We start from the raw sequence: 21,751 nt of genomic DNA, 5'->3' as shown, positions 1-21,751 counted from the left end.
CCATTGTGAAAGGATGCTGCAGCAAAACTGTCAGTAATGGCTGATGTTAAAAGACATCCAACGATACAGCTTGCCCTCAATACGATTAAGTGTGTGTCTTGGACTGCAGTACGGTGTCCACTCGACCTGAAAGACCCACAATTCCTCTTCCCACCAGATGCCATTGGATTCACCGAGTTCCTCAAGCAGTCCGATTTTACCTCCAGATTCTGGCATCTGCAGGCTCTTGCGTCTCCAGTAACAAAACGACCGGCACGATTCAAAGTAAGTTGTATTTGGCTTAGAAAACAAGGTCTGTTTTTATTGCAAAAGTTAAATCTACAATACATGAAGAGCTATATTACAGAAACAGGTTCAAAATTTTACTGCAAAAGTTATTGTAGAAAGCGGATACATTACTGTACACATTACTCAGTCCATAGTGAATGAAATAGAACCAGTTATGACCAATGTAAACTTACCATTTATTATCAGAATATATGCAGCATTCTCATGAATCAATAAAAACAAAAAACCCTTCAAAACCTGGAGATTTAGATATAAAAATATTCAGAAGGTCGGTTTCGAATAGGAATATCAACTCTCCATTTTTGGCTTTGAGTATCTAGGAAGTACAGACTGATCTTAGTTAACCTATCACAGATGGGAACAAGGTAGTCCAATTCCATTGAGAAACATCATCCAATCACATCTGCAAGGTTCTTGCTGATTCTCCAATCAGGAGAGGCATATTACAATAACGGACACATTGGAAGACCAATAGCAGGATCATGGGGGTAGGACTTCTTAGGAATAGAAACACAAGGCACTCTGCAGATGCTGGAAATCAGAGTAACACACACAAAATGCTGGAGGAACTCAGCAGGTCAGGCAGCATCAAAGGAGGGGAATAATGGGATGAGACCTTTCATCAAGACTGGAAAGGAAGCGGAAAGAAGCCAGAATGAGAAGGTTGGGGGAGAAGGAGTACAACAAGCTGGCAGGTGATAGGTGAGACCAGGTGAGGGGGAAGGTAGATGGGTAGGGGAGGCTGAGGGATGAAGTGAAAAGCTGACGCGGGAGAGGGTGAGACTAGGTGATGGAGAAGGTGGGTGGGTTGTGGGAGTGAGCGATGATGTGGGAAGCTGGGAGGTGATAGGAAGAAAAGGTAAAGGGATGAAGAAGAAGGAATCTGATAGGAGAGGAGAGTGGACCATCGGAAGAAGGGGAAAGGGAAGGAGGGGAACCAGCGGGAGGTGATGGGTAGGTGAGAAGAGAACGGCTAAGAGGGGAGTCAGAATGGGGAATGGACTCTTGGAATATAGTCAGAGGTGGCAAAACCACGAGGTGAATGGGAATCATCTTATGGAATGGGATAACGGAGACTGTCATAGACAGTTAGTAAGTATTTAAATAGCTAACCCAAGAGACTCTGTAGGTGCTGGATATCCAGAGTAACCCACACAGAATGCTGGAGAACTTCAGCATCCTCGGAAAGAAATAAAGAGTCAATGTTTTGGGCTGAGGTTCTTCATCAGGATCAATAGGCAATGGGAAAATTGAGAGATTGAGCATTGTTCTGCCACCTTGTGGAGGTGGGTTGGAATCTTTAGTAAGATGGGTAAGTGTCAGATTACATTCTGGGAACTGTACTTTTCTGATGACCCGTTCTCTGAAAATCAGTATTCTAAATAACCAAGTATGCTGTCCTGGATCACAGCTCAGTATAACATCCAACTACCAGCTCGATTAGCACTGAATCATGAGAAGTGGCCACTAGGTGAAAATGCAATATTAAAACAAAATCATAAAACCATAATTACTGAGAATCACAGCCCCAAAGTTCCAAGGCAGTCTTTAAATGACCACATCTACTTCTCCATCTAGGTTGCTCCCTGTATGACCTTGTGTCAAAATTGGTTTTAGAATGCTCCTGTAAAGTATCTTGGGAAATTTTGCTCTGATACTGAAGCTACATAAATGCTTATGTTGTACTAGCAAGGCTAGCTTCCGAACTTGTGCAAGATTCAAGGTCAAACTGAGGTTTCCTATGCTGAGAAGGAATGGTTGGACGGCAGGCAAGTTGAAGCAAATGTCCGTGAAAGTGGATGGTCAGTGGTAATGGATTCAGCACCTTTTTGGTGAACGGCTTCCTCTATATTGCCATTCTCTTATCCCAATGATTCATTGTCCATATGCTCATGTAGTCAACATTGATCTTCTAAAGTTGGAGGATCCTTAACATTGACCTATTGAGGTCAGACCCTCCAAAAAAACTATAACTCACATAATTCTGGAAATCTCAAGCACCTGCTCCATCTAGGCCTTTCAATATTTAATAGGTTTCAATGAGACCCCCCTTCGATCTTCTAAATTCCAGTGAGTACAGGCCCAGAGCCATCAAATAAATCCTTCTTGCACATTAACCCTTCATTCCCAGAATCATTCTTGTGAACCTCCTTTCGACTATCTTCAACACCAGTGCATTCTTTCTTAGACAGCAGGTCTCTAAAACTGCTCACAAGTATGGTCTAGCCAATGCCTTATAAATCTCCAGTATCACATCCTTGCTTTATATTCTGGCTACATATCCTTTCCTGAAGACCTGGAATATTTCTACACTTCACCTATCAGGCAGACATGGTTGGCATGAATGAGTTGGGCCACAGAGCTTATTTCCATGTTGTGTAACCCTCTGCCTCAAGCAGTGGGCTCAGCATCTGGTTATAGTCCCAAACGTGGACAGCCAACATATTTGAGACTTCTTTATTGGATGTTGATTTCAACATGATCTTTCACTAATTTAAGCTAAATCAAAATTCTAAAAGTAAGCTCCTCACACAATACTCAAACTAGACATTGTAATGAGACTAAATTATGGACAGAGTACCATCTCCAATCCCATCTCGTCTCGAAAAGTTCAAAGATCTGACCTCCTGTCAACACTGTAGTGATCGTGTATAACTTTGATTTTCGATTTGACTGTCAGTGCAGGGACCTCGGCCACACCAAGGGGAAGGTGGACGCTGGGCCTGGGTTACCTGCAGGACTCAGACACGTACTGTGATATGGCCCAGTCCATCACAGGTAAAGCCCTTCCCACTGAGCACATCTACACAAAGCATTGTTGCAGGAAAGCATCATCCATCACCAGGGTCTCCCCACCTCCCAGGACATGCTCTCTTCTCGCTGCTGCCGTCAGGAAGGTGGTACAAGAGCCTGAGGGCCTACAGCACCAGGTTCAGGAACAGTTACCAACAGGCTCTTGAACCAAAGGGGATAATTTCACTCAACTTCACTTGCCCCATCATTGAGATGTTTCCACAACCTATGGACTCACTTTCAAGGACTCTACATCTCATATTCTTGATATTTATTGCTTATTTATTATTTCTTTCTTTTTGTACTTGCACAGTTTGTTGTCTTCTGCACACTGGTTGAACACCCACGTTGGTGTGGTCTTTCACTGATTCTCTTATGGTTACTATTCTATTATTAATCTGTTTTGTACACCTGCAAGAAAACAAATCTCAGGGTTGTCTCTGGTGACATGTATGTACTTTGATAATAAATTCACTTAGAATTCTGATGTAAGGGGATTAAAGAGGAGGTGGCTGGGTTACTTTGCTAAAGATAGAATTTAAGTATCTTCAACAAAGGAGAATGGAAGGAAGAAAAGCCTTGTTTCCTCAGGAGCCAACCAGCATTGTTTTCACTACAAGTTAAAATACAGTATGTTTATTGGCTCATGAATTGCATGTGAGATTTTGGTCAATTCTTTCCTTTTTGAATATTGAGGGGCTTCATGAAGATGCTTTGGAAATCCATCTTGTTGACTCTCATCTTCACCAAGTTTTCTCCATGATCGTTGGGCCACAGCCACCAACAAAACCTATCAGGAAAGGCACAGAAGAGAATGGATCTTGGTCCTGAATCAACTTGCTGGTTGTGGCGAATGCTCCCCACCGGTGTCTGGTTTACTTGCACTTCTGTGTATTTATAACACTGACAGGTCATGGCAGGACTTGGACCTGACCTTCAAGGCCATCTTTTTGTTGTTCTTGGCCACAAACCTGTCCAGAAACCGGCGGGCTTTCTTCGTCACGCTTTCCCTCCTCTTGTGATTGGCCATCCTCCTCTCGTTCGCTTCCTTGCTGTCCTTGCGCAGGCGGATCTGCCGCACGATGCCTTCGAACAGCTCAGTCACGTTGTGGTGCAGGGTGGCGGAGGTCTCGATGAACTTGCAGTCAAAGACCACAGCACACGCACGGCCCTCTGCAGCAAGGAACAGCGGGGGAGAGAGAGAATTGAATCAGAATCAGAATTAGGTTCAGTATCACCTGAATATGCCGTGAAATTTGTTGTTTTGTGGCTGCGGTACTTTGCAGTACATAATGATAAAAAACTAGAAATTACAATAAGAAATATACATATCTAAAATTAAGTAAGTAGTGCAAAAAAATAGAAAATATTGAGGTAGAGTTCATGGGTTCCTTGTCCATTTAGAAATTTGATGGCAGAGGGGAAGAAACTTCCTAAAATGTTGCATGTTTGTCTTGTTTCCTGTACCTCCTCCTTGATGGTAGCATTGAGAAGGGGGCTTGTTCTGGGTGATGGGGATTCTTAATGACGGGTGCCACTTTTTTGAGGCATTGCATTTTGAAGCGGTCCTCAATGCTGGAGAGGCTAGTGCCTGTGATGGAGCTGGCTCAGTTTACAACTTCCTGCAGCTTTTTCTGATCCTCCACACCAGACACTGATACAACTGGTTAGAATGCTCTCCATGAGCTGTGATATGCTGGTGTAACCCATCATATGACGCTCAATGGAAAAACATTTAGGAGAGGATACTTTCCATCCCCATACAGGCAATAACAACCTACAAAGTTACATAAATACTACTGATAACCCGTGGGTGAAATGGACTCTTAAAATATGGAAAACTATTATAAAAGAATATAAGCTAGAGAGAATATAACTCTCGGAGACGTGAGTTAAGGTAGGCTTTTATTGGCTGGAAGAAAGCACAAGCAGCAAGTGACCACCACACAACATCCTGGAGACTGAGGAAGGGGCTGTGCCTCCAATCGCCTTTATACCGGGGTCTGTGGGAGGAGCCACAGGAGCAGTCAGTGGTGGGGGGGGGGGGGGGGGGGAACAGGTATACGTAGTTCACCACACATTGCAATTCTTTTTTATTTCTTTATTTTTATTTATTTATTAAATTTGAGAAAATTACAAGAATAAAAGAGATGATGAAATAGTGAGAAAAATAATATTAACACCCCCCCCCCCCCTTAACCCTTATCTAAAGAAAGAAAAAAAAAGAAGAGAAAGATTGCCTGGATATCGGAGGATCCCCACATGCTCCATGGAGTTCAAAATAATTTTAATATTTATTTTTATTTTCCCCAATTACTTTATAATTTTATCTTCAAAGGACCTATGTATTTAATCCTATCTTTTGTAAGTATGGGAGCCAAATTTTCAAAAATATATCATATTCATTTCTTAGATTGTATGTAATTTTTTCAAGTGGAATACAACTATGTATTTCATTATTCCAACAATCCATAGTTAAATATAAATCAGATTTCCAAGTAACTGCGATAACTTTTTTGGCTACTGCCAATGCAATTTTTATAATTTTTTTCTGATACTTATTCAATTTAAGTTTCGGTATTGTCCCTTCAATGTCCCCTAATAAAAATAATACTGGACTATGTGGGAGTTGTACTCCGGTAATTCGTTCCAATAAAAGTCTTAGATTTATCCAAAATGGTTGAATTTTAAAACAAGACCAAGTAGAATGTAAAAAAGTACCAATTTCTTGATTACATCGAAAACATTGGTCAGACATATTTGAATTTAATCTATTTATTTTCTGTGGTGTTATATAATAATTGATGTAAAAAATTATATTATATTAATCTAAGTCGAACATTTATTGTATTTCTCATACTATCAGAACATAATCTTGACCAGCTTTTTCCATCAATTTTAATGTTCAAATCAGATTCCCATTTTTGTCTTGATTTATGAATTCCTGATTTAATTGTCTGTTTTTGAATCAAATTATACATACAAGATGTAAATTTTTTAATTTTTCCATTTTGAATTAATATTTCTATTTCACTAGGTTTTGGTATCAACATTGTTTGTCCCAGCTTTTCTCGTAAATAAGCCTTTAATTGAAAATAACAGAAAAGAGTGTTATTTGATATTTTATATTTATTTTTTAATTGATCAAACGACATCAATATACCTCCTTCAAAACAATCACCTATATATTTAATCCCCTTTTGGAACCAATTATGTAAAAGTTTATTATCCATTGTAAAAGGAATAAGTCTATTTTGAATTAAAGTTGTTTTTGCTAATAAAGATTTCTTTATCTCATCGTCCATATTTACCATATTCCATAAATCAATCAAGTGTCTTAATATAGGAGATTCTTTTTTTCCCATATCCATTTGGCTTCCCATTTATATATAAAAACTTCTGGTATGTTTTCTCCTATCTTATCTAATTCTATTCTAATCCATGCCGGTTTTTCTTCATCAAAAAAAGACGCAATAAATCTAAGTTGATTTGCTTTATAATAATTCTTAAAATTTGGAAGTTGTAACCCTCCTAAATCAAATTTACATGTCAATTTTTCCAATGATATTCTTGACATCTTTCCTTTCCAAAGAAATTTCCTTACATATTTATTCAGTTCTTGAAAAAACTTCGAAGGTAATTGCATTGGTAAACTTTGGAATAAATATTGCAATCTAGGAAATATATTCATTTTTACAGCATTAACTCTACCTATTAATGTTATTGGTAACATCATCCATTTATCAAGATCCTCTTTTTTTAATAATGGCAAATAATTTTGTTTATATAAATTTTTTACATCATTATCAACTCTAATACCTAAATATTTTATCCCATTTATTGACCATCGAAATTGAGTTACTAATCGACATTGATTATAATTTCCTTTGGTAAGGGGTAAAATTTCACTTTTATCCCAATTTACTTTATACCCTGATACTTTCCCATATTCTTCCAATCTAAAAGATAATCTTTGCAAAGATTGCAATGGGTTTGTTAAATAAATCAAAACATCATCAGCAAATAAATTAATCTTATATTCTTCTTGATTAACTCTAAAGCCCCCCAATATCTGAATCTGTTCTAATTAATTCAGCTAATGGTTCTATTGCGAATACAAATAAAGCAGGTGATAATGGGCAGCCTTGTCTAGTTGACCTCGTTAAGCAAAATGGTGTTGAAATCTGACCATTTGTAACTACTTTAGCTTGAGGATTAGTATTTAAGGTTTTAATCCATTGTATAAAAGATTTTCCTAACTCATATTTTTCCAATACCTTAAATAAAAAATCCCATTCCAATCTATCAAATGTTTTTTCTGCATCCAAAGCAACTGCCACACTCATTTCCTCTCTTTTTTGTGCCAAATGAATTATACTAAGTAATCCAGTTATATTATCCATTGATTGTTTTTAATAAAACCTGTTTGATCCATATGTATTAATTTTGGTAAATATTTAGATATTCTATTAGATAAAATTTTTGCTATTATTTTATAATCTGTATTCAACAAAGAAATAGGCCTATATGATGTTGGTTTTAAAGGATCTCTATCTTTTTTTGGCAATACAGTTATGATCGCTGTTAAAAAAGGTTGTGGGAGTTTATGCATTCTTTCCACTTGGTATATTAATTCCATAAAAGGAGGAATTAATAAATCTTTAAATTTTTTATAAAACTCAGGAGGAAAACCATCTTCTCCTGGGGATTTATTACCCTGAAGTGATCCTAAAGCTTCTTCAACCTCTTTTAATGTAAAGGGCATATTTAATCCTTTCTGTTCTTCCAAATTTAATTTTGGAAGGGTTATTTGTGATAAAAATTTATCTATCTCAGCAATCTTATTTTGTGATTCTGATTGATGTAGTTCAGTATAAATTTTTTTTAAAGTTTCATTAATTTCTAAAGGTTTATAAGTAACCTTATTTACACTTGTTCTAATTGCATTTATTGTTTTAGAAGCCTGTTCTGTTTTCAACTGCCAAGCAAGAATTTTATGTGATCTTTCACCTAATTCGTAATATTTCTGTTTAGTTCTCATAATTACTTTTTCTGTACGATATGTCTGGAGTGTATTATATTGTAGTGCAATTCTTAAATGGTTTGCATATGACTCAGATTTTACGCCGAATAAACTGGATGCTAGATTTAAGGACTGGACAACTAAAGGAATAACAGCTATTTGCAATATAATGAAAGAAGGAACACTTCAGTTTTGAAATGCTCAAAGAGAAACACTTGTTAGAAAAACAAGACTTTTATCGGTATTTGCAGATGCGACAGTATGTTAATTGGACGGTTAAAAAGGTAACCAAGGCAAGTATATGTCTGATAGAGTTATTTAGAAAAGCATATAATTCAGACAATGGTAGTAGAGTCATTTCAAGAATGCATAAGGGTTTGTCAAATCTTAAAACACATTCGACTTCATACATTAAAACAAAATGGGAGAAGGAAGGAGGGATAATTATATCTGAGGAAGAATGGACAATAACATGGAGGTATCAATGGAAGTGTACCCGTTCACAGAAATGGAGGGAGTTTGGGTGGAAAAACTTGATATTTTATTACACCCTCTCAGAAATCCCATTATGATAGTAACCTCCCTGTTTGCTGGAGAAATTGTGGAAATCAAAATGCAAACAATTATCATATTTTCTGGGACTGCCCCACTATCAAAGGAGGGGGATACACAATGCCCTACAAGACATCTTTAAATGTGAAATACCCTTAGAGAGTAGGACCATATATTTTGGGTATATACCTCAAGAATGGTTGAAAAGAGATAAATATTTAATGAATATACTGCTGGTGGCTGGTAAAAAGACCCTTACCAGGAAATGGTTATCACAGGAGAGCCCAACTTTAAATGTATGGATGGAAATTACAATGGACATTTACAAAATAGAGAAGATAACAGCATCTGCTAATCATAAGTTGGTACAATTTGATTCATACTGGGAAAAATGGTTTAACTACATAACACCTCATAAGCCTGATTTTATTCTCACAAGTTAATGAATCTGTTGTAAAAAAAATCACTCCCTACTTGTACATAGTTTTCATATTTCAATGGTTCTTTCTCTCCTCTCCTTTCTATAAGTGTATACCTCAGACAACTTTAATGTGGAGATTTGTGACAAATATGATTATATGATATATATGTACAGTATCTGAAATACATCTTATGGGAATGTTTGTTTGATGATAAACGTCAATAAAAAATAAATTACAAAAAAAAAGAATGCTCGCCATGGTACCCCTGCCTGGCTTGCTAAACATTTCCAGAATACAGATCATAGAACAGTACAGCACAGGAACAGGTTGTTCAGCCCACTATGTCTGTGTAGAACATGATGTCAAATTAAACTAAAGCTCTTCTGACTGCACAGGATCCATATCCCTCCATTCTCTGCAGCTTCACATGTCTATTAAAGAGGCACTATCATATCTACTTCCAGCAGCACCCCTGGCAATGTACTGTATCTGTCCTCAGTGACATATCAAGCATCATTAAACCCCTAGTGAAATATACCTGTTGCCATGCCTTTGTAGCTGCATCAAGTAATTTATGTGGTGATCCTCATGATCTGGTGTTGAGAGGGTGAACAGCTTTAAGTTCCTCGGCATCCACATCACCGAGGATCTCACGTGGTCTGTACACACCAGCTGTGTGGTGAAAAAGGCACAGAAGTGTCTCTTTCACCTCAGATGGTTGTGTAAGTTTGGTATGGGCTCCCAAATCCTAAGAACTTTCTACAGGGACGCAATTGAGAGCAGGGATGCATTGAGATGCATACCTGCATCACTGCCTAGTATGGGAACTGTACTTCCCTCAGTCGCAGGACTCTGCAGAGAGTGGTGTGGACAACCCAGTGCATCTGTAGTTGTGAACTTCCCGTGATTCAGAACATTTATAAAGACAGGTGTGAAAAAAGGATCATTGGGGACCCGAGTTACCCCAACCACAAACTGTTCCAGCTGTTACTATCCAGGAAATGGTACCACAGCATAAAAGCCAGGACCAACAGGCTCCGAGACAGCTTCTTCCACCAGGCCATCAGACTGATTAACTCATGCTGATTTGAGTGTATTTCTGTGTTTCATTCACTGTTCTAGTTATTATAAATTACTATGATTGTACATTGCACATTTAGACGAAGATGTAACGTAAAGATTTTTACCCCTCATTTATGTGAAGGATGTAAGAAATAAAGTCGATTCATTCATGTCCCGTTCAGATATGGTAGCACAGTACAGCAGCATGGAGGTGGGAACGTGGAGAGAAAAGGTGGCGAGAAACAGAACGTTGTTGAGGAACTGTGAATGCTTTGTGGGCCAGGAGAGGCTTCCTTCTATGTGGTAAGGATAGAAATGAAAACACACCTAATGGCCAGTTTATTAGGTACACCTGTGCACCTGTTTAGTTACTCGGTCAGCTTGAACCATTCCGGCCATTCCCCTCTGACCCCTCCCATTAACAAGGCTTTCTCGCTCACAGAATGTTTTTTTTAAATTTTTCACACATTCTCTGCAAACTCTAGAGACTGTTATGTGTGAAAATCGCAGGAGATCAGCAGTTTCTGAAATACTCCAAGCTACCCTGTCTGGCACCAATAATCATTCATGGTCAAAGTCACTTAGATCACATTTCTTCCCCATTCTGATGTTCGTTCTGAACAGCTGAACCTCCTGACCGTGTCTGCATGCTTTTATGCATTGAGTTGCTGCCACATGATTCGCTGATGAGATTCTTGCATTAATGAGCAAGTGTACCTAATAAAATGCCCACTGAGTGTGTATGTATATCATATTTCTTATTATAATTTATTATATATTTAATGTAATGCACTGTACTGCTGCCACAAAATAACAAACTTCACTACAATACAGTATGTAATTGATAATAAACCTGGTTCTGATTCTGGGGTTCTTTGATTCCTGTATTTCTGTACTTCTTTCTCTTGACTACAGAACCTTTGGGGCTTGATGACTGTCAATAAAACGTAACATCTTCCAGCTGCTGGGGGGAGAGGAATGAATCTATATTGTACTCCTTCCCATCTCCCCGCCCCCCCCCCCCCGCGCCCCACCTTACTCTGGGTCCTGCCCCTTTCTGTTGTCCACTCTATCTATGCCGTTTATCATCTATGCACCTCTATTGAGTAGCCCCTCATCCTCCTTTGCTTCACTCATCCTATCCTCATAAGACATGCTCTCTAATCCGGGCAGAATCCTGGTAAATGTTCTCTGGACTCTCTCTAAAGCTTCCACATCCTTCCTATAACAAGGTGACTGGAACTGAACAAAATACTCCAAGTGTGATCTCTCATTTGACTTTAAACCTTATCCATGCCTTTTGCCATAGAAGCTGCCTGACCTGCTAAATATTTTCAGAATATGAAGACAGAACAGTACGTTACAGGAACAGGCCCTTCGGCCCACAATATCTCTGCTGAACGTGATGTCAAATTAAGCTAAAGCTCTTCTGCCTGCACAGGATCTATAACCCAACATTCTCTGCATCTTCATGTCTCTATCTAACAGCCACGATCATACCTGCTTCCACCACCATCCCAGGTAATGTATCTGTCTTTACTGCCACTCCTGGCAATATGTTCCATGCCTCAACCACTCTGCGTAAAAAATATCTACCTGTATCATCCCCCTATACTTTCCACACCTCTACCACTCTGAGTAAAAAATAAATTGTGGGCATGCTATCTTGTCTGCCTCTCATAATTTAATAAACTTCTATCAGGTTCAGACACTCCAGATGAAACAACACGAATGTGTCCCACCTCTCCTGATAACACATGCTTTCTAATCCAGGCAGCGTCCCGGTGAAGCTCTTCTGCACCTCCTTTCCAAAGCCTCCTCATCCTACCTTGACGGGGTGACCAGAATTCAACACAGTAAAACTCTGTTTTATTTCACACATCCAGTAGCAACAATATTTGTAAATTGGTCTGCATAATTTCATAACACAAGCAATGCGGGTGATAAATTTTCCTTGCTCAGTAATCATTGTTTGCAAGATGTCCAACTCTTGTGAGCAAAAGTTGAGGTTAAAGTTTTTGTTTAGATTCCTGGATCATGATGTCAATCGATGAGCAAATCCTCGTTTCCAGCCAAGAGCCTGAAGCCTCCCAGCGAGAAGCAGACTATTTTTGTCTGACAGCGAGCTTCCAAGTTACCAATAAATGGAAAGGTTCAGGACTCTGGAGATTTAATTAGTGCCACAGAACTTCTGCCTGACCGTGTCCATGTAGCTACGTGATCTTGGATAGCGTGAGAAAAGGCAGGGAGGGAAAATTTGCAAACTGATAATCAGCTTGTTAAAAAAATGCTTAGCTTGGACCAAACGGACTGCAGTGGGACAAAAGGAAATTCCGGAGTTTGGGAGTCTGCTTTGTTGGGTGCCTTTGCTTCATCTGCCATTTCAATTCAGCTTCCCATTCTTATTCCAATATCTTGTTCCATGGTCTCCTCTACTGCCACAATGAAGCCACTCTCCCGCTGGAGGAGCAACACCTCAAATTCCCTCTGGTTCCTCTCCTCCTTCCCTTTTCTCCCCTGGACAACTTTGCTCTCTTATCAGATTCCTTCTTCTTTAGTCCTTTACCTCTTTAACCTCTTTCCCACCTTCTTATTCTGGCTCCTGTCCTCTTCCTTTCCAGTCCTGATGAAGGGTCTTGGCCTGAAATGTCGACTGTTTCTTCCCCTCCATATATGCTGCCTGACCTGCTGAGTTTCTCCAGCACTTCTTGTGTGTTGGCCCGAATCCTTTCACTGTGATGGATTTTCTTAGAGATGGAGCCATTCAGATGATGTTGAGCGCCAGAGCGCAGCACTTCTGTCCAGTTTGGGCGAGGCACAAGGAATTGGACTTAGACCACAGGACATGGGAGCAGAACTAGGCCAATTGGGCAGTCGAATTTGACAAGTTGAGATGGTGGTGGACACCAATGAATGTTGGCTTCATGGCCAAGGCCAACAATCACTGATAGATCCACATTGTGCTGTGGAGACTGTGGACACCCCCCTCATACAACAAATTTTACAACTTACATCAGTGATAATAAACCTGATTCTGATTAAGAGTTAATGATACTTGGACCGGTTCCCCACTGAAACTGGTCTACGTTCATACTCTGTATTAGAGGGGTCGAGATTGAGGGTTAGCATTGGGCAGGGTGGATGCTGTTCAGATCTGGTATTCGCTGCTTTTGAACACAGTCAACATGCATGCATAGCGGTTTGCATAACGCTATCACAACGCCAGTGACCCAGGTTCAATTCTGCCACTGTCTGTAAGAAGTTTGTACGTTCTCCCCGTGACCACATTTCTTTCCCCTGGTTTCCTCCCACAGTCCAAGGGTTGGTAGTTTTAATTGGTCACAGGGGTGTCATTGTGCGTCACAGAACAAAATAAAAAAGACCGCTGTGTGACTGACCTTCAACGGAGACATCGCGACGCCGTACCAGGTCACTCTTGTTGCCCACCAGGATAATGGGAATGTTCTCCGCTTGCCTCAGCCTCCGCAGCTGGATACGGAGCTCGGACGCGCTCTCAAAGCTGGTGCGGTCGGTGATGGAGTAGACAATGATGTAGGCGTTGCCCACCTGCATACAGTAATCCTGAACCCACGACTCGTCACTCTGCAGAGGAAGGAAATTCACTGGAAATTGATAACTGGTTTATTGACTAAGACATAGGGACTATGTCTTCTGCACTGATCATTCCATATGCAAGATAAAACAAACTTCTATCGTTCAAAGTAAATTCATTTTCTAAGTATGTACAGTATATGTCACTGTACACTGCCTTGAAATTCATTTTCTTGCAGGCATTTACAAGAAAATGATAAATTAGAATTTAAAAACTATACATGAGCAAAACTGACAAACAACTAAATGTGCGAACAAAAACAAATTGTGAAAATAGTTTAAAAAGTAAGTTGCGGAGTCTGTGGAAGTGAGTCCATAGGTTGCCAAGTCAGTTCAGTTTTGAGGTGAGTGAAGTTATCCACACTGGTTCAGGAGCCTGACTTTGTGTAAAGTTCCTGAACCTGGTGGAGCGGGATCTGAGGCTTCTGTACCTCCATCCTGATGGTAATAGCAAGAAGAGAGCATGGCCTAGATGGAGATGGTCTTTGATTAAAGCTGAACAGCAGAGAGTATCCTATCTGGGTGTATCACAGCCGGGTATAAACACCAGGAACTGAAGCATTTGCAGAAAGTGGTGGATGCAGCCCAGTCTGTCACAGACAAAGGCTTCCCTGCCATCCATATAAGGCACTGCCAGAGGAAAGCATCAAGGACGGCCACCATCCGATACATGCCCTCTTCTCACTACCACCATCAGGAAGGAGGTACAGGTCTCTTACTTCCCACACCACCAAGTTCAGGAACAGTTATTACCCTACAACCGTCAGGCTCCTGAATCAGCATGGATAACTTCACTCACCAGAACTCCGAACTGATTCCACAACCTACAGTCTTACTTTCAAAGATTCTTTAACAACTCGTGTTCTCAGATACTTTTATTTGTACGGTTTGTCTTCTTTTGCTCATTGGTGGTTTGTCAGTCTTTGTTAATGCTAAAGGCTAGATCTGTGTCATTCAAGTCTGGCGGCCCAGGCCTGTACCAGAACACCAGGTATGATTTGCGGAGGGCTATTTCAAGGGTGAAGAGACAATTTTGAATGAGGTTGGAGGCAACATTGGATGTAAGGCAACTCTGGCAGGATCTGCAAGACATTATTTCCTACAAAGCGAAACCCAATAGCATGAATAGCAGCAATACTTCACTACCAGATGAACTCAGCACCTTGTATGTACGGATTGAAAGGGAGAACACAACTTCAGCTGTGAAGATTCCTGCTGCACCTGATGACCCTGTGATCCCAATGCTAGACTGTCTTTAAAGGGAAAGGCCCCGATGGAGTAACTAGTAAGGCTCTGAAAACCTGTGCCAACCAACTAGCGGGAGTATTCAAGGACATTTTCAACCTCTCACTGCTACGGGTGGAAGTTCCCACTTGCTTCAAAACGGCAACAATCATACCAGTGCCCAAGAAGAATAATATGGGCTGCCATAATGACTATCGCCCGGTAGCACTCACATCATCAGTGATGAAATGCTTTGAGAGGTTGGTCATGACTAGACTGAACTCCTGCCTCAGCAAGGACCTGGGCCCATTGCAATTTGCCCATCGCCACAATAGGTCAACGGCAGATGCAATCTTAGTGGCTCTCCACACGGCTTTAGACCAGCTGGACAACACAAACACCTACGTCAGGATGCTGTTCATCGACTATAGTTCAGCATTTAACACCATCATTCCCACAATCCTGATTGAGAAGTTGCAGAACCTGGGCCTCTGTACCTCCCTCTGCAATTGGATCCTCAACTTCCTAACCTGAAGGCCACAGTCTGTGCGGATTGGTGACAACATCTCCTCCTCACTGACGATCAACACTGGTGCACCTCAGGGGTGTGTGCTTAGCCCTTTGCTCTACTCTCTGTATACACATGACTGTGTGTCTAGGCATAGCTCAAATACCATCTATAAATTTGCTGATGATGCATCCATTGTTGGTAGAATCTCAGGTGGTGACAAGAGGGCATACAGGAGTGAGGTATGCCAACTAGTGGAGTGGTGTCACAGCAACAACCTGGCACTCAACGTCAGTAAGACAGAAGAGCTGATTGTGGACTTCAGGAAGGGTAAGACAAAGGAATACATACCAATCCTCATAGAGGGATCAGAAGTGGAGAGAGTGAGCAGCTTCAAGTTCCTGGGTGTTAAGATCGCTGAGGATCTAACCTGGTCCCAACATATTGATGTAGTTATAAAGAAGGCAAGACAGCAGCTATACTTTATTAGGAGTTTGAAGAGATCTGGCATGTCAACAAATACACTCAAAAACTTCTATAGTTGTACTGTGGAGAGCATTCTGACAGGCTGCATCACTGTCTGATATGGAGGGGCTACTGCACAGGACCAAATGAAGCTGCAGAAGATTGTAAATTTAGTCGGCTCCATCTTGGGTACTAGCCTACAAAGTACCCGGGACATCTTCAAGTAGCGGTGTCTCAGAAAGGCAGCATCCATTATGAAGGACCTCCAGCACCCAGGGCATGCCCTTATCTCACTGTTACCATCAGGTAGGAGGTACAGAAGCCTGAGGACACACAGTCAACAATTCAGGAACAGCTTCTTCCCCTCTGCCATCCAATTTCTAAATGGACAATGAACCCTTGGACACTACCTCACTTTTTTTAATATACAATATTTCTGTTTTTGCATTTCTTCATCTATTCAATATATGTAATTGATTTATTTGTTTATTTATTATCTTTTTATCTTCCAGATTATGTGTATCATTGAACTGCTGCTGCTAAGTTAACGGATTTGATGTCACATGCCGGTGATACTAAACCTGATTCTGTATGGTTTTTCATAGGTTCTATTATTTTCTCTATTTTGCCCTAAGTGACCTTGCACTCAACATCAGTAAAACCAAGGAATTGATTGTGGACTTCAGGAAGGGGAAGTCGAGGAAACACACACACCAGTCCTCATCGAGGGGTCAGCAGTGGGAAGAGTGAGCTGCTTCAAGTTTCTGGATGTCAACATCTCTGAAGATCTATCTTGCCCCCAACATATTGATGCAATTACAAAACAGGAATGACAGCGGCACGAAGCGCTGACTGTACTTTTCCAGAGATGCTGCCTGGCCTGCCGAGTTCCTCCTGCATTTTGTGTGTGTTGCTTTGATTTCCAGCAGTTGCAGCTTTTCCCTTGTTTATGACAGCGGCTATATTTCATTAGGGCTGAAGAGAATTTTAATGTCACCACAGACACTCGCAAATTCCTACATAAACTGTAGAGAGCATTCTAACTGGTTGCATCACCGTCTAGTACGGAGGGGCCGCTGCACGGGATTGGAAAAAGCTGCAGGAAGTTGTAAATTCAGCCAGCTCAATCACGGGCACTCGCCTCCCCAGCACCGAGGACATCTTCAAAAGGCAATGCCTCGGAAAGGCAGCATCCAATGTTAAGGATCCCCATCACCCAGGACATGACCTCTTCTCATTGCTACCATCAGGTAGGAGGTACAGGAGCCTGAAGGCACACACTCAGCGATTCAGGAACAGCTTCTTCCCTTTTGTCATCAAATTCCTGAATGGATATTGAACCCACGAACGCTACCTTACTACTTTATTTTTGTTCCCTTTTTGCATTACTTAATTAATTATTATTATATACCATTTATATATTATATATAATTTATCGTTGTAATTTATAGATTTTTTAATGTACTGCTGCCACCAAACAAGGGAGCTATGGAAGCATAGCGGTTAGCACAACACTGTTATGTCTCAGGACATTCTGGATTTCAAAGTTCAATTCCGGTGCGATTCTGTAAGGAGTCTCTGTACATCTTCATGGTGAAATGCATGGGTTTATCCCTGGCCTTCTGGTTTCCTCCCACAGTCCAAAGTCATGCCAGGTATATTAATTGCCTATTGTAGATTGCCCCGTGACTTGTTTAGGGTTAACCTGGTTTGTTGGGGGTTGCTGGGGGCAGTGTGGCTCAAAGGGGCAGAAGGGCCTACTCCACACTGCATCACTAATTAAAATAAACAAACAAATGTCATGACAAATGCCAGTGTTCCACCTACAGAGAAAGTGCAGCACCGGCAAACAACAAGCTCCAGCAAGGCAGATTATGAGGTCAGGATTCCATCTTATTGGACTAGGAGACTGTTCAATAGGCTTATAACAGCAAGATAGAAGTGTTCTAGAGCCTGGTGAAATGTGCCTTTAGGCGCTTGCATCTTGTCCCTATTGGGAGCGGGAGAAGAGCGAATGTCCAGGGTCGTTAGGGCCTTGATTAGTCAGGGCGTGAAAGGTTATGGGGAGAAGACATGTGATGAGAGGGAAATGGATCAGCCATGGTGAAATGGTGGAGAAGACCTGATGGGCCGAATGGCCTAATCCTGCTCTGATGTCTTATGGACTGGTGGGAAGTGCAAGGGGAGATGGTCAGGTAAGTGAAGGGTAAAATGGGAGAGTTACTCAGTGTGCCTTGTCTGTAGAGCCTCAGCTATCCACAAGTGAGAATAGCTCTGATAAAGGGCTTTGAAAGACTCCCCTCTTCGACAGAGATATAGACAGGAGAAAGTAGCAACCACGGTGGAGGAACATCCAGTCAAATTGTGAGAGAGGTTTTAACGAATAGCATGAAAGATTGGCTATATTTGTCACATGTACAATGAAATGTACGGTGAAATGCATCAAATCAAATCAGCGAGTATTGTGCTGGGGCAGCCCGTAGGTGTTGCCATGGTTCCAGCACCAGTGTAGCAGGTCCACAACTCGCGAACCTCAACTGTGTGTCGTTGGAATATGTGAGGGAGCTGGGTCACCAGACAGCCACAGAGAGAATGTGCGAACCCCTTACAGACAGCGGTGGGAATTGGACCTCTGGTCTTACAGCTGGGACTATAAAGCAATGCACTAACTACTGCAGTATTGTGTAATGGAATTATATCCATTTGTCTCAGGAAGATTGAAAACACCCAGGACATGATACTTCATTGGAGCCTCATCTTACACATTAATTTAAGATTCTGGAGCAGAATTAGGTCATTCTGACAATCAAGTCAGCTCAGCCATTCTATCATGGCTGATATATTATCCCTCCTGCCTTCTCCCTGTAACCTTTGGAACACACACAAAATGCTGGAGGAACTCAGCAAGCCGGGCAGCATCAATGGAAAGGAGTAAACAATCGAAGTTCCGGGCCGAGACTCTTCATCGGGAGCCTGCAACCTTTGAACGTCCTGATTGATCAAGAACCTATCAACCTCCACTTTAAGTGTATCGAATGACTTACCCTGCACAGCCGTCTGTGGCAATGAATTGCACAGATCCACACTGATCTACCTCCACAAACATCAGGGACCCTCCAGTCTTTCACTCACGTGGGAAGAGGCTGGTTCTCTCTAAGCCACATGGCCGCGCAGTAACCGAAATGCTCCCATGCACGTAGTCTTTGTTGCCGCACATCTGGAACTTTCTTAACGTTTAAACATTTCTCTCCACTACTGGGTTATTGTTTTAATTTCTTTTTAAATTTTAGAGACACAGCGCAGACCGAGCCCACCGAGCCACACATCCAGCAACCCACCTCCCCCACCCTAGGACAATTTACCAAAGATTAATTAACCAGTACATCTGGTTCGTCAAAGGTTAACTAACCAGTACGCCTTTGGAATGAGGTTGGAAACCGGAGCATCCGGAGGAAGCTCACGTGGTCATGGGGACAACGTACAAATTCCTTACAGGCAGTGCTGGAATTGAGCTCTGAAATGCCCCAAGCTGTATTGGCATTGAGTTAGCAGCTGTGCTACATGGATTAGGGTGGCTTCAACGTGACTACCTATGCAAAGCACTGTAGTTACTGACCCAGGCTGCTGACAGAACCGCTTAGCGTGTGGTCACCACCACTAGGTAGGAGAGTTGCATGGATACACCACTGCCCTCAGGTTCCCCTCCAAGTCCGTCAGTGCCACTTTGTTAATTATCTTAATAAGCTGGTAAGGAAGGCAGGCTCTGTCGTGGGCAAAGTACTGGAGAGTATAAAATCGGTAGCTGAGCGAAGGGCGCTGAGTAGGCTACGGTCAATTATGGAAAACCCTGAACATCCTCTACATAGCACCATCCAGAGACAGAGAAGCAGTTTCAGCGACAGGTTGCTATCGATGCAATGCTCCTCAGACAGGATGAAGAGGTCAATACTCCCCAATGCCATTAGGCTTTACAATTCAACCGCCAGGAGTAAGATATGTTAAAGTGCCGGGGTTGATTGTATTTAATGTATTTAAGTAAACTACTTAAGAACTTTTTAAAAGCTATTATTAATGCTTTTTGAGAGAGTGATTTAGATGCATATCATTTTTACTGAGTTAAGTATTGTATGTAATTAGTTTTGCTACAACAAGTGTATGGGACATTGGAAAAAAATGTTGAATTTCCCCATGGGGATGAATAAAGTATCAATCTATCTATTTATCAAATAAAGTGGCCACTGAGTGTATGCTCATGGTTCTCTCTTGAAGTAATCCATCCACTTCAAGGTTTGACATGTGCGTTCAAAAATGTTCTTCTGCACGCCACTGATGTAGCACATGGTTATTTGAGTTACTGTTGCCTTCCTGTCAGCTTGAACCATTCTGGCCGTTCTCCTCTGACCTCTCCCATTAACAAGGTGTTTTTGCCCTCAGAACTGCCACTCACTGGATGCTTTTTTTTTGGGTTTTTTTGCACCATTCTCTGTAAACTCTAGAGACTGCTGTGTGTGATAATCCCAGGAGATCAGCAGTTTCTGAGATACTCAAACCACTTCATCTGGCACCAACAATCATTCCAATAATCAAAGTCACTTAGATCACATTTCTTCCCCATTTTGATGTTTGGTCTGAACAAAAGCTGAACCTCTTGACCATGTCTGCATGTTTTTATGTATTGAGTTGCTGCCACATGATTGGCTGAATCAATACTTGCATTAATGAGGTGTACAGGTATACCTAATAAAGTGGCCACTATGTGTATTTTTCTACTCCAAGATACTCCAATGATTTTTCTACTCCAAAAGAAAGTTAAACGATTTGTAAATAAGACAAGTTATTATGAGCCAACCAATCCATTATCTATTCAACTAAACAGTTTAAAATTTAGAGATATTGTAGATTTTAAAATAATACAAATTATGTATAAAGTAAAAAATGGACAGCTACCATGAAGTATCCAAAAGTTGTTTAAAATGAGAGAAAGTCAACATGATTTGAGAGGAATGTGTATATTTCAAAAAGAAAGGATAAGAACAAATGTTAAAAATCATTGTATTTCAGTCAGAGGGGTGAATCTATGGAACAGTTGTAGTGAGAATTTAAAAACATGCACCACACTTAATAAGTTTAAAAAGTTATTTAAAAATTATTTAAGGAACAAATATAAAATACATGATTTAAAATGAATGGGAGTAATATAAATAAATGATATTTGGAATTGGATTTTGTGTTAAAAGATTACGACATTTTTTGTTTTTGATGTGATGATTGACGCCAAATATGTTGTTGTATAAGTAAGAGGGGTAGGTGTAATAAACTGTAGCTTCATGCGGAAAAACTTTTTCACCCAGAGAGTGGTGGATATGTGGAATGCTCTGCCCCAGAAGGCAGTGGAGGCCACGTCTCTGGATGCATTCAAGAGAGAGTTAGACAGAGCTCTTATAGATAGCGGGGTCAAGGGATATGGGGAGTGGGAAGGAACGGGGTACTGATTGTGTATGATCAGCCATGATCACAGTGAATGGCGGTGCTGGCTAGAAGGGCCGAATGACCTACTCCTGCACCTACTGTCTATTGTCTATTCTGCCTACACCCTTTTGATCTGTTTTAATTAATATCTATGTCTTTTTATTGTAATTTTGTCCTATGAAATCATCGTTGTAAATGATGCTTTCTGTTATGTTTGTACCGACTGAAATAAATTAATTTCATTCATAATTTAATTTCATTATGTCACTGTTCTTTCATTATCACTGTGTCCAAATCCTGGAGCTCCCCACCCAACTGTTCCTGGGAACATCC

General features: G+C 40.9%; 1 protein-coding gene across 1 annotated transcript in view; it reads right to left on the bottom strand.

Annotated features, from left to right (window-relative positions):
- Positions 1–269: 269 nt before the first annotated feature.
- rem1 (RAS (RAD and GEM)-like GTP-binding 1) overlaps positions 270–21,751 on the bottom strand; it is a 54,524-nt gene continuing 33,042 nt past the window's right edge. Inside the window, exons 4-5 of the mRNA XM_073062148.1 lie at positions 13,539–13,743; positions 270–4,254 (exon numbers count right to left, since the gene is read on the bottom strand). Of these exons, the coding sequence (XP_072918249.1) occupies positions 3,977–4,254; positions 13,539–13,743 (483 nt within the window). The 3' untranslated portion in view covers positions 270–3,976. The remainder of the gene's footprint in view (positions 4,255–13,538; positions 13,744–21,751) is intronic.

This window comes from Hemitrygon akajei, chromosome 11 (genome assembly GCF_048418815.1).
Source record: "Hemitrygon akajei chromosome 11, sHemAka1.3, whole genome shotgun sequence".
Taxonomy (NCBI): domain Eukaryota; kingdom Metazoa; phylum Chordata; class Chondrichthyes; order Myliobatiformes; family Dasyatidae; genus Hemitrygon; species Hemitrygon akajei.
This window is presented reverse-complemented; position numbering and strand designations above follow the sequence as displayed.